Raw genomic sequence first — 22,864 nt, forward strand, 5'->3', positions numbered from 1 at the left:
AAATCGATTCATATTTGATCAATCAATTTCATAATTCTTGACAGTTTCTTTAATTCTTGATCTCCACCAGCTGCAGCAAGGAGGTTCCTTTAAGGTAATCTAACAGTGGATAAAAAAAGATAGTCTATAATATTAAAATAATATATTAATACTAATTTCCTTTTCGAACAATGGCAAACAACACATTGCCTTTATAATACCATATATATATTATATATATGTATAAAATAACCCTAAACCTACCCCTTACGGAAAACCTGTTTGCATTGATTTACTATTTTTAATCATTTTTTCCCCTCGTCAAATATTTCAGGTTTTACTATCCTTGTGAGGGCATTTGGTCCTCACAATGCAGCATAAACAAGAACACACACACACACACACACACACACACACACACACACACACACACACACACACACACACATTTTAGAAAACATTTTAAATGACCTCCTTTTCATGCTCAGATCACACATTCCCTGTAGAATGAAACGCAAGAATCCTCTTAATCATAGAGAATTACAGAAAATAGTGTAGTTATTGGCACTGTGCACATACAGTCGGAGATTATAAGTCACACAGAACATCTCTCACGCACATGCATCGCGTTATCGTAAATATCATACAGGAATTGTAAAACATGACATCACGTGGTTTGTTTTTGTAATGGGCGTGTGTACGCATGTGTCGTCATGACGTTCCTCTGCATCTTCTGCGGTACCTACACCTTGCGTAAACAAACTGATTTTAAGTCATTAAAAATGAACATCTGTATTTCACTGTAGTACACCTTTTAGCTACTGGTAGATATTAACAAACAAGATAATGTCATGACTGTGATAGTGTCTGTATAGATTAATCTGCTTACTTACAAGTAAGGTAACTCCAGTTCGTGTGGAAATCATGTAATTCATTTATCGTCGTCCGGATGATCCGCGCACCACAGATTAACCGATTTCTTCAAATAAACGGCGTTAGACACGTCAACCATAAAGCACAGACTTCAATTTTGCTTTTGTCTCTAAAGAACCGAGCACCTAGATTGTCGGATTGTTTCACTAAGGTTACACCGGGATTATTACAAATGTCTTCGACAGCAGGCGTCGAATCTCCCAAACCACTGGACCTTAACTCTTAGTTCCTTTTATTTTGCCTCTCGTATTCATCATCCTTTCCTCCTGTATCACCTCCTTTCATTCTCAATCTGAGAGCGCCGCAATGCCTGTGACGTCACACGTCGAACGCCGACGCTGGCCTCGCGCTCTTGCAGCAACTCACAACACCAGAATGTCACACAAAGGACGTGACAGTTTTTCTGTATACGATTACTGGGCTACATTTAATAGCTTTCGTAATTTAATTTAATATATATGTTTATAATTAATACTAAAAACAGGAGAAGGTATATTTGGAAATGACACCATAAATTTTTATGCCAGAAAATCTGCAGACAAATCTGTTTATATTTTTAGAGGTAACTAGTAAATATTTATTTTAATAATATTCATATTTTTTTTGTTCACCGTTTTTCTTATCATTTACTTAAGTAGGTCAGGAGCCTCTCATTTAATATGACTTTACAAAAAGCACATATATAATGAATGTAAATTAAGTCTTTTAGATATAGCATGTCACACTATAACACAATGTTGTCACATGCTAACTGCTCATATATAGATAATGTTTCTTGTTATGTTTATTTGATATGGTTGAGTAGTGCTTTCACGTTTTAGATTTAAAACTTGAGAAGCAAAGTTGGCACACCACAGCTCCAAAAGTAGAAAAATAGGCCTATTTGTGACGCTGGACCACAAAAACCAGTCATAAGTAGTCAAAATGATCGATTTTCTCAATATTTAGATTTTTTTGCACCATCAGATTTTCAAATAGTTGTAGCTCAGCCAAATATTGTCCTATCCTAACAAACCATACATCAAAGGAAAGCTTATTTACTGTATTCCGTATAAATCTAAATTTTAAAAAATTGACCCTTATGACTCTGGTTTTGTGGTTCAGGGTCACATTTCTTTATGTTCTCACCACAGGTGATGTTTCGAGCCTAAAAGCTCTTCATCAGACTGTCTGAGTGCTCGAAACATCGCCTGTGGTGAGAACATAAATATGCACACTTTGATTGCAGTCTTTCTAGATTTTAAACTTGCCTGATTAAGATGATAAAATAATGGGAAAAACCTCCAAGGTTACAAAGCGTTTTCTGAATAGGAAAACCCAGGCGGAAGGAGACACATCACACATTAAAATCCCCAAGGAAAGGATTTATTACAATTAGACAATTGCATATCTAGCCTGTCGTACATGTGTACAGGAACAGATTGATAGATTGAGGTCTGTGTGCTAACGTGCTGATTTTGCACTTAGGGTAAAAGTGTGTGTGTGGATCTATTTCACAGCTTTGCTGCTGAGGTTAAGTTTCCTGTGCACACTAGAATTGCTTGTTGTGTGTTTGTGTGGCAGGGTGGGAATGGGAGGCAGGACAGGTTCGAGCGGAGGGAGAACATGGCCATCTTTGCGTGAAAGAGCACGGATCTCATCGCTGAGAGCCTCGATGTCCTGTCCTTGAGCCGCTACCAGCTGCTGCAGCCTCTGCAGTTCCTGTTTCTCAACCAGACGGCCTCGGAACTGACCCACTTAAACAAACACACACACGTTTTGAATGTCTGAGGAGTGTCCTGCATATACTGTACATTCATAGCTGCAGGTGCTGCTACATCTGCAGTAAATATTGCAGCAGTTCAAGATGGTTTTAAACTGGAATTGAGTAAACTAAATCATGTCAGAAGCTTGTCTTTATTAACAAAAAGTATGTGAATAATTCAATAAAGAAAGTGATCAAATATGAATAAAGAATGATAATACCGTCTTCTGCTGTCTGGCATTGAGTTGTTCATCCAATGCTTTTTTCTGGCTGAGCAGGCTGTTCATTTTACGTAGTCTCTCTGTGTTTTGTTTCGTGATTTCTGTCAGTGCCTCTTTTGCTTCTGTAACTTTTGCCTGGTAAACACACATAATCATGAAAAATTCCTCTAGATTGGCAAATTTAACATCATAATTGGTTCATTTCATATACTACTGTTTAAAAGTTCACACTACAAAGTTCACATGACAATGGACCATTATTCACATATCATGTCTGCTAAGAATGTAATACTTTTATTCAGCAAGTATTAAAATGATCAAAAGTGACAGTAAATATATTTATACTATTACACAAGGTTTCTATTTCAAATAAATGCTGTTCTTTTAAACTTTAAATTCACAGAATCCTGAAAAACCAAAGAAAACTGAAAAAAATAGTTTTTTTTACTTTTGCCATTTATTTTCAGTGTGGGGTAATTCCGACCCCAAGAACGATAAACAAAATTTTTTTTAACACTGTTAGAACAACCAAATCAAGCCCCGATTTTTTTGTGTGTTTAGATTATTTAGAAAAAGTCACAGAATCTCATGTCACTGAGATGAAGGGAAAACTTTAAAGACTAAGGAAAATTCAAATGGTGTCAGCTGACATTAAGGGTTAAAACAGAAAACAGTTAAAGATAATAATAATACTATCATTGGCTGATAATAAAATAATAACAATAATAATAATATTACTGTTTTTATTGCATTTTTGATCAGAGAATTCTTATAAAAAAGCATTAAAAAACTTTTAAATGGTAGTGTAAGGCAAAGGTAGGGTAAGTGTCATTGTACCTCCCAGTGTTTGAGCTCCTTTGTGTATTTGGTGTCTTGCGCTCTGATCTCGTGTCTCATCTCCTCTACTCTCCTGTTGCCTGACAGAGTCTGCAGAACTTCAAGGTCAACCAGCTGTCCGAACTTCTTGAGCATCAGCTGCTCGCAACGTACTTCCGACACTGCAAAGAAATATATTTAATGGAACACTTTTTTCACTGAAACTCAAGTTTAAGGAAATATATTATATTTGTCTCATCCCTCAACTTGTAAGTAAGAGTTCATAGTATATTTTACAGCTGCATTTTACAACTAGCAGCAAGTGTGTGATTTGAAATAGTCTGTGACCCTTTATTTTGGCCTCCATGTCTTTAAGGTCATGTCTGAGCTGTACGTGTTGTTGCTTGGCATGTTTGTAGAGCTCTCGCTGTTCAATCTTCTCCTGCTGCAGCTCTTTAATGCGCTTCTCCAGATGTTGTAGATCAGCTGTGTTCAGGACCAACGCTGAGTCAAGCTTACCCGGTAATAGACCATTATTCACATATTCAATCTGCTCAGACAGAGAGGAAGAGACAGAGAGACTTGATACTGGATGTAAATTACACGATGAACGATATAACACAAAAGATAATCAGCACGTAATTATGTTCACACCTGATGCAGTCTGAGTGGCACCACCACATCCACTTCATTCAGCTTCTGCTGCTTTTCTCGGTTAATGAGCTCCAGATCGCCCTCTGCTGCTTTACGATTGTTCTGCACAATCTTCTCCTACAAAAACAAATGTACTGCCTCTTTAGGCTGTTCTGTTGAAAAAGAAATAATAGAAAGAAAGGAGAGAGGAGTGGAAGGAACTATTTCTCTCACTTTCTTGGTCAGTGTGTCATACTCCTTCTTTAAACCGTCAACCGTTTTTATCTCCTCTTGCAGCTGCTCCTCCACATCCAGACGATGTTCACGCAACCTCAGTGTGTTCTCAAAAAGCTCGGGATCACAGTCTGAAACGCACACAAAATGACATATGTTATATATTTGATGATTTATATACATGTATTTTTAAATGTTTTTGAAAGTCTGAATTTATTTGTTTAAAAATACAGTAAAGTTATATTGTAATTTAAATATTACAACAATTTAAAAATCATTCTGGTATGCTGGTGCTCAAGAAACTTTTCTTAGTATTATCAATTTTTAAAACATTTAATATTTTTTATAAATGGTGATTCTTTTTTTCAGGATTCTTTGAAGAATTTCATTTATTTATAATATTTTTTTTACATTGTAACGGTTTTTACTATCACTTTTGAACGGTTTAATGTGTCCCTGCTTGATAAAAGTATTAATTTAGAGTAAAATCTGATGCCATTTTCACTCATCGCAAACGTTTGAATGGTAATGTGCATAACATAATGTATGTTATATATTACGTACAATGCACAGGTGAACAACAGGGTGTAAACAAGACACTTGCTCTCTTACTTGGGGGACACACACTGTCATCCAAGGGAACTCCAGTCTCAGGGTCATCATAATCCTCATCATTATCCCCGTCTGATTCTTCATCAGAGTCTGCATCGCTGTCATCTTCCTCCTCTGTCACATCACCACCTGATGGAAGGAGGAACAAAACAAATATTACATTTGACTTAACAAAAACATGACTAAAACTAAACCTATTACAAACATTTTGTTAACTGAAATAAAGCTGAATTAAAACATAAATATTAGATGAAAAACTTAATTACAATTAAGAAGCACTAAATTTGCTAACTGACAATGAGTAAAAACTAAAACTAAAATAAGCAAATTAATCTTAAACATATTAAAAAAAAAATATGAATACAAAAAGCACATAAAACAACTAAAAATTACAGCAAAAACTACAAATATAAAATAAAAGCTTATTCAAAATAATAAAAACTATACTAGCATATAAATAATACTAAAAAAAATCATTGATGGAGTCTAATTTTATGTGTATCCTACCTGTTGCTGCCATTACAATAATGTTACATTTGTTAAACTGTCTTTAATTTATTAAAAATTATTTTTTTGGTTTATTAATAACTGCAAACATTTAAAATAACAGGAAGACAAATATCAGATAGTAATGAAAATTGCTTAATTATATTGGAAATAATGAAAAATTCTTAATTAATGGAAAAAAAAAATCTTCTTTTGTATTAGTTTTGGGGTGAAATGTGACTTTTAGCCAGGTTTCGTGAAATACACAGAACACTTGGAGCTCACCGTCACGTCCCTGCGTCTCTTTCTTCTTTGTCCGCTTGATCTTTTTCTTAAACACTCTGGTGAGGAATTCCTCAAACTTGTTGTTCTCCCCCAGTGAGGCCTGAAAAGTGGCGGCGATTGTTTTCTCCTTTCCTTGAAGTCTCAGGATGTCTCTCTTCTTCAGCTCCATCTGCTTCTTATTTTCGTGCATCTTGGTCTGACAAACAAAATGCTGAATATGAAACTATTCTGTACTGGATACACTAAATACACGTGCAAATGAAAACACTCCCACCCTGATTTCTTCCTCTTCCTGTAAATAGGTGGTCAGTCGCTCCTGTAGTATGTCCTCCCTCTTCTCAAACTCCTTCAGAAGCAGCAGCTCCTCAAAAAGCGTCACATGTCTCAGATCAGCCAGTTTCATGTACACATCCAACTCCTGCTTCTCGTGACGCAACACACACAACTCGGCGTCGAAACGCCAAACTGCCTCTTCCATCTGCAGAAAGATTGAAAGAAGGATGTTTTAAAGGTTTTTGATAAATAAATTCCCCTTGATATTCCTAACACACCAAACTCACCTGTTTAAGAAGTTGGTCTTGCTGGCACAGGTTTCTGAACTCCTCAATATCTCTCATCTCTTTTTCTAGCTCTGTGAGCTCCTCTTCCTGCTTATGAGAGTGCGTTTCCTCACCTTCATTCTTCATGTGTGTGTCCTGAGCCTCAGTGTGTGTGTCTTGCGCCTCTTGTTCAAGCAGCTCCAGGATATTCTGCTCATCCTGTTGTTCTTCCAGGCCAGTGGAAGCCATCTTGTCCCTAAGAGTGGCGTAACGCTCCAAGGTGGCCCGGGTGTATCTGTGTTTCCTCTCTGGCATCTCTTCTGGCATTAAGATGGGTACAGCCGGCAGTGGACAACGCTTCTCTGGAGGCAGGTGCTGCTGGACCTCCTGTAACTGCTCCACCTGGGCCTGGAGCTGAGACACAATCTCCACCTTACTGTCCCTAAGAGCCATCACACGGGAGTTCATCTCAGACTTCTTCTCAAAGATCTGTAAAATATAGAAAAGTACACAGACCACCACATGCAAACATCTGTTATAACAAATCATTTAGTAGATCATAAGAGCTCGGCTTATTTTAGTTAAAAAGCCACAAAAAGAGGTTATAAACAAAAAGAGGTATAAAGAGGTTGTCATAATAATGGACAATTATTGTTATGAGATCCACTTTTTTTCTTTTTTTTTTTGTCAAAAAACAAATCAGAATGTTTTTTTTTTCATTCATATAAATTCATATATTCATCATGTTTCAAAAGTTTGACTCTCACTAACATGTGAATGAAAACAACAATTTTGTTGACAAAATGTGCAAAAAAAGGAGAAAATGTACTCTACCATTTAAAAGTTTGAAGTTGATTGAAACTGATACTTTGTATTTAACAAGGATGCATTAAATTGAATCAAATTTGCAATCATACAAAATATTTCTTTTTCAAATTAATGCTTGTCATTAAATTTTTTTATTTATCAAAGAATCTTAAAAAATGTGTCATGGTTTCCACAAAAATATTACGCAACACAGCAGTTTTTAACTTTAATAATAAAGTTAGTAATAAACTTTTATAAAAAAAAAAAAATGTTTCTTGAGTAGCAGATCAGTATATTTCGAATGATTTCTGAAGGATCATGTGACACTGAAGACCACAGTAATGGCTGCTGAAAATTCAGCTTTGCCATCACAGTAACAAATTACATTCATATATTAAAACTGTAATTGTAAATTGTAATAATATTTCACAATATTACTGTTTTACCTGGATTTTTATTTAAATAAATCTTTCAAAAAACTATAAAAATCTTACCGACTTTTGAATGACAGTGTAGATCCGCTTAGACTTTTATTTTGAAAAATGTATAAAGATTTATTAAAATAAACATTTATTAAAATAAATATAAAAAATGTAAAGATTATCAAAGTTTATCAAAGTTTATCAACACATATGGAAACATCATATTGTAAAATTGTTTTACTCTCTATAATACAATATTACTTCTATGTTATGGAAAGCTTCATTTTTGGTGATATATTTGTATCGTTCACCTTTTTTTCAAGTTCCACTAACTGCACTCTCTTCTTCTCCACGTTCATCCGCAGGTGTTCAGGAACAGTAAAGTCTTTCGCTGACTTCAGCTTAAAGTCGCCCATTTTCTCCTTAGCCAATCGGATCGCTTCCACGTCCTTAGGGTCCTCATAGTCTTCACTAGGCTTAGAGGCATAGCTGAGGAAGCATTAACAATGTTACACACACTTAAACACATAAACACAGACAGAAAGATACACACACACTGGTACTTACAGTTCTGCCCACTCTTTTTTCCTCTTCTCTATCATGGCTCTGGCTTTCTCTGCCTTCTCGGCAGCTTTACGGAGTTTCTCCGCCTCTCTGCTGGCCAGTTTACGAGATCCTGACTGCATGCTTCCTGACTGCATCACCGGATCTGTTACCAGCTCATCCTGCACTGCTTAGAGAGAAGGAGAACGATGACTACTGCACACACACAAGTCTAAATGTTCATTTAACACACTAATCCTGTCTCACGTGAAATGTTGCTGGCTTCTTTGCCAGGCTGTGCTTTGCTCTGCCAGTGATCCTGTTCCATGGGTCCGCTCTGAGATGCCGCTGTGCCATGCTGGTGCAGGTGTATTTGTAAGGCAGACAGAGCCAGCAGCCTGTAGTTAGAGACCTTATGTCCACTCTTAAACGCATGGACCGTGATCGTGTCCTCCACCACTGACTCCCAGAACCTACAGAGACAACAGCAATAGCAGAGCAGTGATGCTCAGTTGATTCTTCCTACAATTCAATGACAATAAATAAAATTTACAAATCGATATTTACAAAAACAGGCTTCGATTAGTATTTTGTAGTATTTGTTTTTATAGCCCTATATTACAATTGATTCTTTTGTATCTTCTTTTATTTTCCCTTAGAAGGTTCATGAGAAGCATCTTTAAATACTGTATATAGTTCACTCAGAAACTCATTCTCATATCATTTCAAACCCATTTGAATTTTGTTCATTTTTTTTTTTTTTACTTTACATAAGTACAATGTTTTTTTTGGACCCCACTGACTTTTATTATATGGACAAAAAGGATGAAACATTCCTTAAAATATCTTCTTTTTTGTACCACAGAAGAAAGTAAGTCAAACAAGTTTGGTACAACATTAAGGCGTGTAAAAGAAGACAGAATTTATATTTTTTAACATAACTACACAACCAGTCCAAAGTGTTTGAACAGTAAGATTTTCTCTTCTGCTCACCAAGCCTACAGTTATTTGACCCAAAGAACAACAAAAAAAGTAAAATATTGAAATATTTTTACTATTTAAAATAACTGTTTTCAATCTTTTGTAACATTATAAATGTCTTTATCATCACTTTTGATCAATTTAAAGCATCCTTGCTAAATAAAAGTATTAATTTCTATCATTTCTCCCCCACCCCCTTTCGATCTTTCTGTTCATCAAAGAATCATGAAAAAAATGTACTCAACTGTTTTAAATATTGATAATAATAATAATAATAAATGTTTCTTGAACAGCAAGTTAGCATATTAATTATTTCTGAAGGATTATGTGACACTGGAGACTGGAATTTAGCTTTGATCACAGGAATAAATTACATTTTAAAATTTTCCTGTATTTTGGATCAAATAAATGCAGGCTTGGTGAACAGAAGAAAATTCTTTAAAAAAAACATTAAAAATCTTACTGTTTAAAAGCTTTTGACTGTCAGTGTATGAAATTTCAAGAGAAACACAAAGGCAAAAAGCAGTTGTGCTATCGAGAAGAAGAAAAAAATATGTGACAGAAAAAGAATAGTGAAAGGTAGCTCTGGATGGAGGTATAGTACATGGTCTGTAGTTTGTTAAGGCCGATGCGGTATCTCTCCTCCTCCCAGGCCAGTTCTTTCCTGACCTCCATCATTCTCTCTTCTGTCTGTCTTTCAGTCTCCTCACGGAAGCTCGGGTCCAGTTCAAACTCCTACAAGCACCCATGAAATATTATGTTAGATCATTGCGAGATGAAGAGTTAAGAGTGAGGAGGTGTGAGATCTATGCACCGAGCGATGGAGGCGGATGTGTTCAGGAAGACTCTGATTCTGCTCCAGTAAAGCTTGAAATCGACTCTGCAGTTCCGCCAGCCTCTTACGCCGCTCCTGTTTCCTCTGTTCTGCTTCCTTATGCATGCGGTCCAGCTCCAGCTTCTGTTTAGCTGTTTCTATGCTGCACACACACACTTATGATAAATAAACAAGCTCCGACTATGCATGATAATAAAAATGCAAATTCGGTTATTGTATACTCATTATTTACTGGTGTTTTTGAAACTTTATGATGTGATGGATAAAAATATATAGCTTTTCTTGATTTTGTAATTAACTGAAATGAAATTCTGTTTTCGTCTTGCTTTCTCATAAAGGTATACTCCACCCCAAAATGAAAATTCTGTAATTAATCACTTACCCCCATGTCGTTCCAAACCCATAAAAGCTTTGTTCATCTTCGGAACTCAATTTAAGATATTAGACTGCCAAGTAAATAGCAGTGTCAAGGTCCATAAAAGGTACGCTTCTGGGTTATATGAAGCGACAGGAACACTTTTTGTAAGCAAAGAAAACAAAAATAACCACTTTATTCAACAATTCAACAGTCTCCTCTGTCTCTCCATATCACCGTATGCTGCGTATGCTCCTCTGTTTCATCCGCGCCACAAGGATGCGCTGTTTTCTTTCAAATCAAAGCTAAATACATGTAGAAACAGCACATCTTTGTGGCGCGGATGATACAGAAGAGCATACACAGCATATGGTGATATGGAGAGACATACAGAGGAGACCATTGACAAAGGAATTTGTTGAATAAAGTCGTTATTTTTGTTTTCTTCGCTTACAAAAAGTGTTCCCGTTGCTTCATATAAACCAGATTGCACGTCTGATGGCAGATGGAGTATTCTGACAACGACTGTCCTTTTATGGACCTTGAAACTGTTATTTATTTGGCAGTATATGGGACAGTCACTGGCCTCCCGGTTTTCATCCAAAATATCTTAAATTGTGTTACGAAGATGAACAAAGCTTTTACTGGTTTGGAATGACGTGGGGGTAAGTGATTAATGACAAAATTTTAATTTTGGGGTGGAGTATCCCTTTAAAATGTATTTTAATGAGATCACAATGTATTCATATTTAGAAAATAGAAGTTTCCTATTTGTAAATGCTTAATTAGTTAAATATAGGTTGAAATACATATAATGCTATAAATATTTAATAATAAATACTGAAAAACAAGGAACCATTACTTTAAATTTATTTTAATTAAAATCAAGAACAGTGAGAGTTGCCCAACTGCAGTTTGATTGAGATTAATTGGAATGCACAATGAAAAAACATGATTTTTGAACATTGTTAAAAACGGAGTTATCTGTTTTTGCAAATTAACTCTTCATAAACAAACAAACAAACAAACAACTTAAATAAATATGACACTATTTAGGGCTAAACTTGTGGCCCACATAATAAAACTATTGCAAAAAAAAAGAAAAAACACACACACTTATCTATAATGTAACATAATGATTAAGATGCATAATCAGAAGTAAATAGGTCTATCAAAATAAAGATTATTATTTAAAAAAAATAATTGACATCCCTTATGCAGTACCTTTGTAGCTCTCTGGGGGGCCGTGACAAAGATAGAAAAGCACTCGCCTTGACCCTTATTACTTGCTTTATTCAAATGCATATAGTCACCTGTAAGCAGAAGGATCCTCTATGTCCTGCACTGCTTTCTCCGTCTCCAGCCCAACCTGTTTTCATGACAGAGTAAAATGGTAGAGTTGAAACACAAGTAGACAACTGCCACCGGAATTGAACACATGCACTAACCCGTGGAGAGGGCACTTTGGCATGTTTGAGCATGGCTTTCTGGAGCTCCTCCTCTGGCAAACAGCTGAAAGAGAAGATGTTGCCATCCTCTCCTGCGGTCAGGACAAATGTGTCATCAAAGCTGAAGCGGATGTGGCGCACATGGCCGTAGTGGTTGTCATGGACGCTGAGGGCCCAGTACACCTGCATGGAGCTAAGCTGATGGTCCGAGGCCTGTACAGGGTACACCCGAATACTGCCATCCTTCATGCCACATAACAACAACTGCCTGCTCGAACTGAGACAAGAAGAGTAAGAAATTAGGTATTAGGTAATTATCAACTACAATATTGACTCAAAATTGAAACAGAATCAAATCAGGAAAATAATCATGATTACTCAGTCCTAGGATATTAGTGTAGAGACAGAAGAACCTCACTTGAAAGTGATGGTGAGAATGGGGTTACGGTCTGCATCATGCACAGGTATGAAGGAAAAGGGCTCATCTTTCCTCTCTAATGGATCACTCTGCTGTTCAGAGAACTTACAGTGGTACAAATACCCTGAGTCATAGCCACCCTGAAAGAGAAAGAGGGAGGTATCTCAGTGACACATGTTCTGCACAACCTTCAGTTACACTAGTACCATTGAAAAGATTGAGATAACTAAGATTTTATAATGTTTTTAAACATTATTTGATCAAAAATACAGTAAAAACTGTAGTATTGTGTAAGATTATTACAATTCAAAATATCAGTTTTCTATTTTAATATATTTTAAAATCTAATTTACATTAAATTTACATTTACATTACATATAATGTATGTCTGTGAGTGTATGTACCATAGAAAGCCAGAATGACCCTGGTGTTGAATAAAAGCCGCAGTGTAGAGGACTGGGTGGAGATGGAATGTAAAGAGGAGGGAGTTCCTCTTCCTTATCATCCTCTTCTTTCTCTTCCTCCTGTAGTTCCTCCTCTGTGGCATCTGGCTTCTGCTCCTTTAATTTCTTCAAGCGTTTTTCCCTCTCTTTCTTCTTCTCCTCTTTTCTGGCCTGCCTAAGTGCTACCTCTGCATCTCTCTGCAAACACACATGCATTCAGCAGCAGAACATTAAACAATATAGTCATTTCAATATAGTCAATTGTGTTTTTTATCATCACAGTTGATATTAAGAATCAATTTTATTAATATAAAAGCCAATCAATAGAATTATTTAAAAAAAAAAAAACATAAATTGATAAAAGTTTAAATATTATTTTTAAAAGGTTTTATTTTGAAATAATACACTTAAACAAAATAAAATTAACTTTAGGTGAAATAGAGAGAGAAAGTCAAAGAGAGAGTCAGGGCACAACTAGTCTCAGCCTAAGACGTCACGCCCATGGACCGTTGGCTAAACGTCTGATGCATATGGGACACAAAGGTGGAAACACTTTAGGAGTGTCGAAGTCTTCATCGGATTGGTTGAAATTTACAGGATTTCCTCGAGACGTGTGTGTCGCGTTCTTTAACGTTCCACCTGGAAACAAAGATATCGTGACGCCAAACCCCCTCACAAAAGAAGAAAGCCATCGTGTTTACAACTGTGACGATGAGCGCTTATTAGGATCAACTAAATGCTGGATTTTCAAAAGTATGTGAAATATTTAAAGTTTGCGGCATAGAATCTTTAAAATATGTCCAGGAGTTTTACACACACCGGTCTGTTATTGTGACGACATTTCCACGCCTCGAAACATGATGATGAATGAAACGAACTGTGATTGGTTGTTTGACATGTCGGTCAAACGGTCCATGGGCGGGCCTTGGCCAGTGAAAGCTGCCATGAATTCCAGACCTTCAGCTGAAGGTCTTGCTACGTGAGACTAGGGCATAACCTTAATTCGGGACTTGATGCTGCTGAAGCAGAAATGCATTGTGGGAAGATCTGAGAGTTGAAAGGTGTTTCCACCAGTCTGAGCTCCAGGATCAGGACACTGAACTTCCACCACATGACCATTTTGACAGAAGATCAGCAGAGTGTTTTTCTCCTTTAAACAAAAGCACAAATCTTCAGTGTCAATAAATCATATATGATGTGGTCGCCACATGAAACTCATCACTCACATGTGACTGAGGTGACCATTCCAGACTTTGCACAGGACCTGGGACTGTAACAAACCCTATTGGTGTGTATCTTTCTCCCACCGTGAAGAAGAAAACAGTGCTGTCTGTGCTCTAAAAAATAGAGAGTGCAAAAGAATATCTTGTTAACACAGCAGAATATACAACACAAATCATTCTCACTCACTCAAACCCTACCCCAGTAGCCATGATCTTTCCGGTTCTCTCGTAAGCGATGGCGGTCACAGGTGCATTGTGGGGCTTGAGAGCTTGTCTGAGGCGGAGTTCAGCATCTCCAGAGCGTGTGCGTCCTGCAACCATGTGCAGACTCTGAGTGTTATACAGCTCCAAGAGACGTACAACGCCATCATCAAAACCCACAACCAGCAGACCCCCGGCAGTGTTCACCTGCAGAGACAAACACACTCCATCAACAAACAATATGGCCACACAGGGATGCATAAAAAATTGGTATCATACTGGTTATTGTTTGATATTAGAGATTTCTGCACTTATTGTTTTTGTTTTGACATCTATTTTTATTTTATTGGATTTTTACATTTAGATTACCTTTGCTGTCATCTAACTCTGACTTAAAGTTCATCTTGAAAAACAATAACAATTTAATAATGAATTCTATAACAAATTAATATTACTTAAAAAAATAATTTTAAATAATTTAAAAATAATTTAATAACACTATTAAATGTAATCTTTAGCAAATCTTCAAATTAATATAATTTTTCATACTGTACATTATAATATTGTGGTGCCCAAATTGACTTTGGTATATGTGATATTATTATTATTATTATTATTATTATTATTATTATTATTATTATAGCATTCAATTCAATTAATGTTTTGAGTTAGATATTATTTTTATATTTTTTGTTTTCATTTTCATTTAAATTCTGGAAATTTTGTTATCTGCTTTTGTCATTTTTTTTGTTTTTTAAAAACATTTCTATACTGCTTTGTTTTTATTTCAGTATTAGTTTCATTAACTTTAGTACTTTATTTATTTTAGTTGGTTACCAAAGCAACATTTTGCATGTTTTTCATCGACTATTTATATTTTATTTTCAGCCATTTTATTTATTTTATTTGATATTTATTTACATTACCATGTCTGAAGCCCATGTGAGTGTTGTCCCTCCTTGTTTGAAGCGGCATATCGTGAGCTCTTTCTTTGAAAGAAAGTCAAACACTCTGACTGAGGCTGGGTAAGATACAAAGGTATTTGTCAATGTTCATACAAAGCACATCATAGGTCTGTGTACGTGGGTGTATGTTTGGTCAGGGTTCAATTTTTCCTTACAGTCCAAGGCTGTAGTGGCCATGAGATGGCTACTTTCAGAAACATCCATGCCCTGAATGGCACCAGCATGAAATGAGAAGAGACACTCTGGATCTTGGGTCTGCAAAACAGAAAAAAATCTTATTGGAACTACCATGGAAATATAAAAAAGATTACACAACCGTTTAACATGACTCACAATGTTGGAGAATGAGAGATCCAGTTTCCAAATACAGCCGTTAGAGTCCTGTTAAAATCAAGCACAAAAAAATATTCAGACTGGGTCTTATAGTTGCTTTGAAATATTGTAAAAAAAATAAATAAATAAAAAGCAAGTTCCATATCTAAAAGAAAAAGATTGCCCACCTGAGCAAACCAGATGGAGGTTTCTGGGATGGAGCTCTTGACCATAGAGTGTAAGCTGACATTACGCCCTATTATTATCTCATTCATGGGTTCAATCTCAAACAGGCCGCTGTCATCAACTGCATCTGCTGTGTCTATGGTCTCCAGGTTCCAGCTCTGAGAAAACCATGGAGAAATTGCTTTAAAATTTTTCAAAACCCCAAACATCCTCACAATGTAATCATTTGCTTCAAATAAGGTTATACTTTTTAGCAATAGCAACAATCAGTGAAGTGGCATGATCTCACTTACTCTGACTGCTCCATCAGATCCTATGGTCATTAGTTCTCCCTCATCCAGGTTAAACTGGTAAATGGCTCCACTATGACATGTGCGTCCACCTTTACGGCATAATTCAACCTTTATCAGACCCCCCTCCCAAAGGAGCATGTTCCCCCACTCTGATCCTGACACAACCTGAGAAATTAAGAGAATTCACTTCTTCGAGGACTTGTTAATTTAAAAAGTGTGTAGGTTTGTTTGTGTAAACATGCAAAATAATAAGGTGCTGAACCTTTCCATCAGGAAGCTCCACGTATCCTTCTATATCTGTAACTGTTGTTTTTCCAAAACTCCCCAGCAACCCTTGCAACTTTAAACCGGTGAATGTATTAGCCATTTTCCAGAATCTGAAAACAAAAACTCTATCAGCACATGTACACACTACCATTCAAAAGGGTCAGTAAGATTTAATGTTTTTGAAATCTCTTATGTTTACCAAGGATACAGTTATTTGATCAAAGTGTAATATTGTGAAATTATTATTACAAATTATACTGTTTTCTACTTGAATATATTTTCAAATGTAATTTTTTTCCAGTGAATATGGCAAAGCTGAATTTTCAGCAGCCATTACTCCTGTCACATGATCCTTCAGAAATCATTCTAATAATATGCCGATTTAGTGCTCAAGAAACATGAATGATGAAAATGGTTATGCTGCTTAATATTTTTGTGGAAACCTGACACTTTTTTTTTTTTTGATGACGATGAACATACATTTCTTTGAAATAAATATTTTTAGCAAACAGCATAAACGTCTTTAAATTCTTTAATTTCATGCAACTTGCTAAATTAAAGTATTAATAAAAAAAAAAAATCTTACTAACCCCAAACCTTCCAACCTTAACATAGATAAAAAAAAATATGTTTTCATAAAAAAAGAAAAAGTTATTAAATGCAAATACATAAATGAAAAATTGACAGTAATACAAACCTAATGTGCCCAGTGCCAGATGTAGTGAGCTGTCCAACACAGTCGGGTGAAAAGGTGACCCTATAGACATCCTGAGAGAAAGCTTTATTGCACAGTGTGACCTGTTCCTGCCTCCAGTCCCACAGCGTAAGCATGTAGTCTGGAGCTCCACCCACACTGGCCAGTAAAGAGCCGTCACGATTAAAATCCACAGAGCTGTATTCACAGCCTGTGCCACCTCAAATTAAACACAAACACACTAAAATTATGCATGCATGCTTCTATCTCATTCTCAAACTACGTCTCGTTCAAATTTAAGTAATGTTGTCTTAGGCCATCTGAGCTGCCTCTGATGCCCTACCTCTGAGGATCCTGTAAGGCCGCAGGGATGGGTACTCATATATGATGATGTTAGGCTGATGGCCTTTCTCTGCCACTGCAAGATACTGCTTACTTGGATGAGTCTTTGAAGAGAGAAATTATATTAGGTCTTATATTAGGTCATCAGGTCCAAAAAGCCTGATAAGTGCTATGGCCTTTCTCATGTCGCTCATACATTCATGTATTTTATTTATTTATTTATTTATTTTTTTTAATTGGCCCTTGCAGTTTTCATTCACATATAGTCATCTAAATAACAATATTAATATACCATAATGGCTCCGATGCCTCCCCCGCTGCTAGAGCGGATGTAATGCTGCTTTTTGGTGTGCACATCCAATAGGATAAGCAGATTGCCGGCTATGAAGGCCAAGGTATGCTCATCCAACAGCTGCAGGTTCCCTCTCCGACCACAGTCATAGCCAAACGAATGTCTGGACTCAGTTTAAGGAACTAATGAAATAAGCAGACAGTCATGAACCCTCCACCCTTCATCACAGGGCAACAAACTACTACAAGTCATATGTTTGTAATAACTGCAGTTTATATGTTTTTGAAAAAGTCTCTTAAGCTCACCAGGACTGCATTTATTTGATCAAAAACAGTAATATTTTAAAATATTGTTTTAGTTTAAAATACCTGTTTTATATTTTCATACATTTTAAAATGTAATTTTATTCCTGTGATGGCAGAGCTGCATTTTTAGCAGATATTAATCTACTCTTCAGCGTCACATGATCCTTCTGAAATGTTTGCTGATTTGGTTATTATCAGTTATTATTGGGGCACAATTATTAATAATGGTTCTTATTCTTATCAATGTTGAAAACAGTTCTTGCTGCTTAATATTTTTGTGGAAACCGTTACACATTTTCAGGATTCTTTAATGAATAGAAAGTGAATGAACAGCATTTATTTGAAATAAAAAATGTTGTAACATTATTAATATCTTTACTTTGTCATTAATGTATTTAATCACACTCTATAAAAATATATTGTCCCCACACATATTTATATTTTAAAAATTATTTATAATACTTAATAATTATCACCACTTCCACAAAAAAAACATTATGCAGCAAAAACTGTTTTCAACATTGAAAATAATAGGAAATGTTTCATAAATCAGCATATGGGAATGATTTTTGAACAATCATGTGACACTGAAAACAAGAGTAATGTCTGCTGGAAATTCAGCTTCAACATCACAAGAATAAATTACATTTTAAAATATATTAAAAACAGTTGTAAAATTGTAATAATACTTCACAATATTACTGTATTTATTTTTGATCACATCAAATCAAGACATGCAGCTTTGAGCATTAGACAGATTATTAAAAATATCAGTTATTCCAAATTTTTGACTGGCAATACATATATATACTGAAGTAATATATAGTATGTATTTCTGTTAGCTGCTGTGGATACGAGAGGTGCAGCAGGTTCTGTGGGATGTTGGAGTCTGCAGTGATGAAGGGTTTGGAGCACAGTTCCTCATAGCTGTAAAACATGTCATCCGGGATTGACTTCTTCTGCTCTTCCTCGGGGTCTCCATCACACTCTTCTACCCCCACTGTCTGCTCTGAAGTGAAAACGCCATTAAATCAGGACTTTCATATGGATTCATTACGCATTTGACACACAAATGAGAAAATATATATGATAAATGTGATAATCACTATTAACCAATCAACAAAATTCGCTAAACAATTAGAATATTTCTCTACGTGACAGTAATTGTTTATTGGGCAAACCGATGTCAAGTCTGGTAAGAGTTAAAACGTTCAGATTTTGTTAAAATTGCACAAGAATTGCGTGAACATAGAGTATTTGTCAAACACCTTGTTTCTGAGTCGAAATAACGCATAGAAAATGTTATTTCACCTTGTAAAGTAACTTCATCTGTTAGCGTCTCGGAAGCGTCCATGCTCGCCTGAATGCGTTACTTAGCAACCGTACACTTCGCGCATTGCGCACTGGGTATTGTAGTCTATTCTTATTGCAACGAGGCCAAGTGCGTTTCTATTATCACGACTTCTGCTCACAAAATGTAAACCTCAGCGCATGAATCTCGTACCTTATAATCATGGTGGAACTGTTCAATAATTATTTTGTAGCCTTTAAAGCAAGCATCACTCTATTAATTAGATTGTTAGTCTATAATACCAAAATTGTAGACTAAATGAATTTGCAGAGATGCCACTAGATGGCAGTACAGCACAGTGCTCAGAAATATTAGACTCCATAATAGCACAGCAGTCAGATTTAATAGAAGAATTATGTCCTTTGACATAAGATTGAAACACCATAAACAATGTCTGATAAACAATGAAATGTCATTCACAGAAAGTCAAAAAAGCTGGCATACAAGCACACAATACACACCCAACCATGGTACTGCAGAATTAACAACTAGGCCAATGTTAGCTCTCTTTTCAGATGTGAGCAAACTCACCTGCTCACACAAAAACTGCATCATTCAGCAGTGACTTACAAGCCTGAACACACACTTCTGCTCACACGCACATAAACACAATGTCCCCATTTCTCACAGCCATTAACAATCCACCCACACACATCTCTCACAAACTACTGCTTTTTTAAAAAATTGCATTGATTGTAAAGTAGAATGGCAAGAAGTCAGCATCACATGGCAGGGCCCCTTTCCTGTGTGTGAGAGCATGTGTGTGTATATTACACAGGGTAACAGTTATACCTAAAGACAAGAAATAAAACATCTGTGAAAGAACTCAAACACACATATATACAAAATAGGAAATTGGAGACTGACCAGTACAATCATTTCTACTACAAAGACATATGTTTCACCTTATAAACACCACAAAATAAAACTCTCATAATTTTCTCACCCTCATGTCATTCCAAACTTTTTTTGTACAGTGGGACATAAAAAGAGATGTTTTGAAGAATGTTCATGCTGCTCTGTTCCATACAATGAAAGTTGATGGTGACCAGGAACTGTCAAGCTCAAAAAAAAAAAAAAAAAAAAAATAATATATATAGATATATATATATATATATATATATATATATATATATATATATATATATATAGCATCCTAAAAAGTGATCTTTACAACCTTTTTACTATATTTTGAAACCATACGATAGTTACAGACTGAAATACACATTTTTAGTAGTGTAGGTTGCAGCCATGGTACACAGTTCAGAAATATACTACATAAAAAGTACAATTTTAAATAAATAAATCCACCTTATTTTTCAACGCTGAAGTAAGCCTTTTTGTGAATGTGCAAGACTTCCGCTTTATTAGCCGCTAGGGAAATAACGAGAAGAATAACAAGTGCCATAAATGGTACAAACCAGTGTGTTCATAAAAAAGATAATACATTCAAATTATATGGTAAGACACACCAGTTTGCAATATCAAGCAGCAAAATCAGCTGTTTTGTACAGCTAAAAATAGCTGGAAGGGATTACAGCAGGAGCCAGATAACATTAAATTTACTAATGGCCCGCTCTTATGGAAAATTAGAAGAACAAAAGATGTGAATCAGATGTGGGTTTGCTAATTTATTTGATGAAGCCACTGTAAACCCAATCGTTGTTATATTATATCCACTATAATATTTTTTGCATTTCATCTTTTTCCAGTAAATGAAAAAAAAAAAATGCCGTATGTTTTCTCTCTGGCTCGCCTCCAACTAGAATCTCTGAGCTAGAAGAAAATTTAGTTCCTGCTTATAACTACATGTGCTCAGCTCGTAAATGCGATCTTTACTTAAACATAAGTTGAACTTAATCGCTTCAAATACTATATTTGATCGTATAAAGCAGTTAGCATTATAAACGTTGCCGTTAGGGGCGTTAACGTGACTGTATTCTATTTTACAATGAGTTTTCTTTCTCGAGTCTCGAGTCAATGGCGGAGACAATCGTGCCCGGAAAGTGAAGTCAAGTATGTATATTATAGAAATTTACCTTAACAATAACACATAATGCTTGAATTTGTTACGTCCAGATAAACCCAGGTAACGTTACATTATGTTCAAACGGAACACGCATTGGCCAAGCGCTCGCGTATGTGCCTAAATTATAGCATAGCCTAATTTTCATTTTTGCGTGAACTAGCTCTTTAACCCGATACGCTGGGCTGTGTGCGTGGGTGTACGTGACAGCACGTGTAGGGTTACTCATAATGACTCATTCTTTTATCCACAGAGGTCATTCTCTCCCCCTCACCTCGTGCATGAACTCACTGTTATCTGAGGTGAGTCACCTGGCCGGCGTGTTTGTGTTTGTAGACACACACAGATACACATCTGTCTTACTTGACAACATATTTTTCGAAAGCAAAAGTCAACTTTACTTGCAAATGCTGAGATCCCAAACAGTATTCATGAGGTTTCCAAAAAAGGAATTTAAATGGGAAAAGTAGTTTGAAAACAAGTGAAAATCCAAGTTACCCACTGAGCGATTTAAATTATGGGTTTTATAGCAAAGTTTGAAATAGGCTATCTTTCTGGAAATGACTAGTTGTTTTGCAGACAGAACTAAGCTCTCGCTTAACAGTCCAGTCCAAACCATCTATAGCATATCTCTGTTAATAAATATGCAAATGATGTTATTGTGCAGCAGTTTAATTTCCTCTTTGTCAAAAGTAATCGTTCTTACAGCTCCGCCCCCTGCTGTGAAATTTAATTAGTATTTGTACTGCCTGTGCCCACACTGTCATTCAAATTGCACACACTATTATTTATGGAAAAAACTTAAAGCAGAATGAGACTGTATGTGTGTGTGTGTGTTAGGGAAGAGTGGCTAGCCTGTGAAAAAATCATTCCTCTAACTAGCCCGCACAGCAGGAATCACGCTTTGATATGTCTCTTATTTGGAAAAAACTACCAATTGCACGTGCAGACACGTCCACACATAATGCGACAGTCCATTGACAGTGTGTACTTGGACTATTTTAAGCCTCCCTATACAGTGCTGTCTGTTAGTATGCAAACGTCATGAAGCATCTGTGTATGTGCTCATATGAAGGTTTAGACATAGATGAGGGCAAAGCAGCAGTCTAAGTATATATGTGTGTGTTTTGTGAGTTAGTCTGGTTAGCGCAGAGCATTGATGGTGTGCTCTGCGGGTGGTAAGCCGCCTCATAAATCTCTGGATTTTTGCTCTTTCATGGAGGGTCTGCAACAGGAATGATAATAAAACATAAGAGACAGCGTTCCTGTCTATCATGCGCACACACAAACTCAAATATCTACTTTAGACATCTCTTCGAGCAGCCGGTAGAAATGGTGTTGTGGAAGTGCAGGCTAAAGGTGCAAATGCATATTTTCCAGTGCAGTTGCGATGTGCAAATATTGCAGTACGCAATAAGCATTTCAATTCAGATATTATGTTGTCTTCATGGTGTAATCATCGTGTTCTGTTTGGGGTCTCATAGATTTAATTTTAATAGCTCAAAATACAGTGAAATATCTGGTTTCGAATGCCTAAAGTGGTAGTTCGCCCAAAAATGAAAATCGGTGTCATTTACTTTATTGTGTGAAACACAAAAGAAGATATTTTGAAGAATATGTCAACGGTTGGACCCTATTGACCTTTATTGTGTGGACAAAGTATCAGTTGTGTT

The 22,864-nt window shown here is 36.1% G+C and overlaps 1 protein-coding gene across 2 annotated transcripts; it reads right to left on the minus strand.

Annotated features, from left to right (window-relative positions):
* Nucleotides 1-2,247: 2,247 nt before the first annotated feature.
* LOC109052402 (cilia- and flagella-associated protein 44) lies at nt 2,248-19,252 on the minus strand. Of its 2 annotated transcripts, none has more exons than XM_042745426.1 (33): nt 19,126-19,252; nt 18,670-18,823; nt 17,510-17,672; nt 17,219-17,321; nt 16,879-17,095; nt 16,177-16,291; nt 15,915-16,079; nt 15,624-15,779; nt 15,457-15,504; nt 15,279-15,378; nt 15,085-15,179; nt 14,156-14,365; nt 13,961-14,071; nt 13,732-13,884; nt 12,696-12,932; nt 12,292-12,431; nt 11,874-12,150; nt 11,739-11,794; nt 10,050-10,212; nt 9,840-9,970; nt 8,522-8,727; nt 8,279-8,441; nt 8,023-8,200; nt 6,504-6,971; nt 6,218-6,421; nt 5,944-6,139; nt 5,173-5,301; nt 4,561-4,691; nt 4,348-4,464; nt 4,042-4,243; nt 3,715-3,875; nt 2,878-3,012; nt 2,248-2,649 (listed from the first exon to the last, which is right to left on the minus strand). In XM_042745426.1, exons 1-33 carry the CDS (start codon nt 19,166-19,168, stop codon nt 2,401-2,403), a joined length of 5,376 nt encoding a protein of 1,791 aa, XP_042601360.1. In that variant the 5' UTR covers nt 19,169-19,252; the 3' UTR covers nt 2,248-2,400. The 2 variants fall into 2 exon arrangements, with proteins under 2 accessions (XP_042601360.1, XP_042601361.1); XM_042745427.1 differs by having other exon boundaries at nt 18,670-18,818; nt 19,126-19,196.
* Between the last annotated feature and the right edge of the window lie 3,612 nt (nt 19,253-22,864).

This window comes from Cyprinus carpio, chromosome B19 (genome assembly GCF_018340385.1).
Source record: "Cyprinus carpio isolate SPL01 chromosome B19, ASM1834038v1, whole genome shotgun sequence".
NCBI lineage: Eukaryota > Metazoa > Chordata > Actinopteri > Cypriniformes > Cyprinidae > Cyprinus > Cyprinus carpio.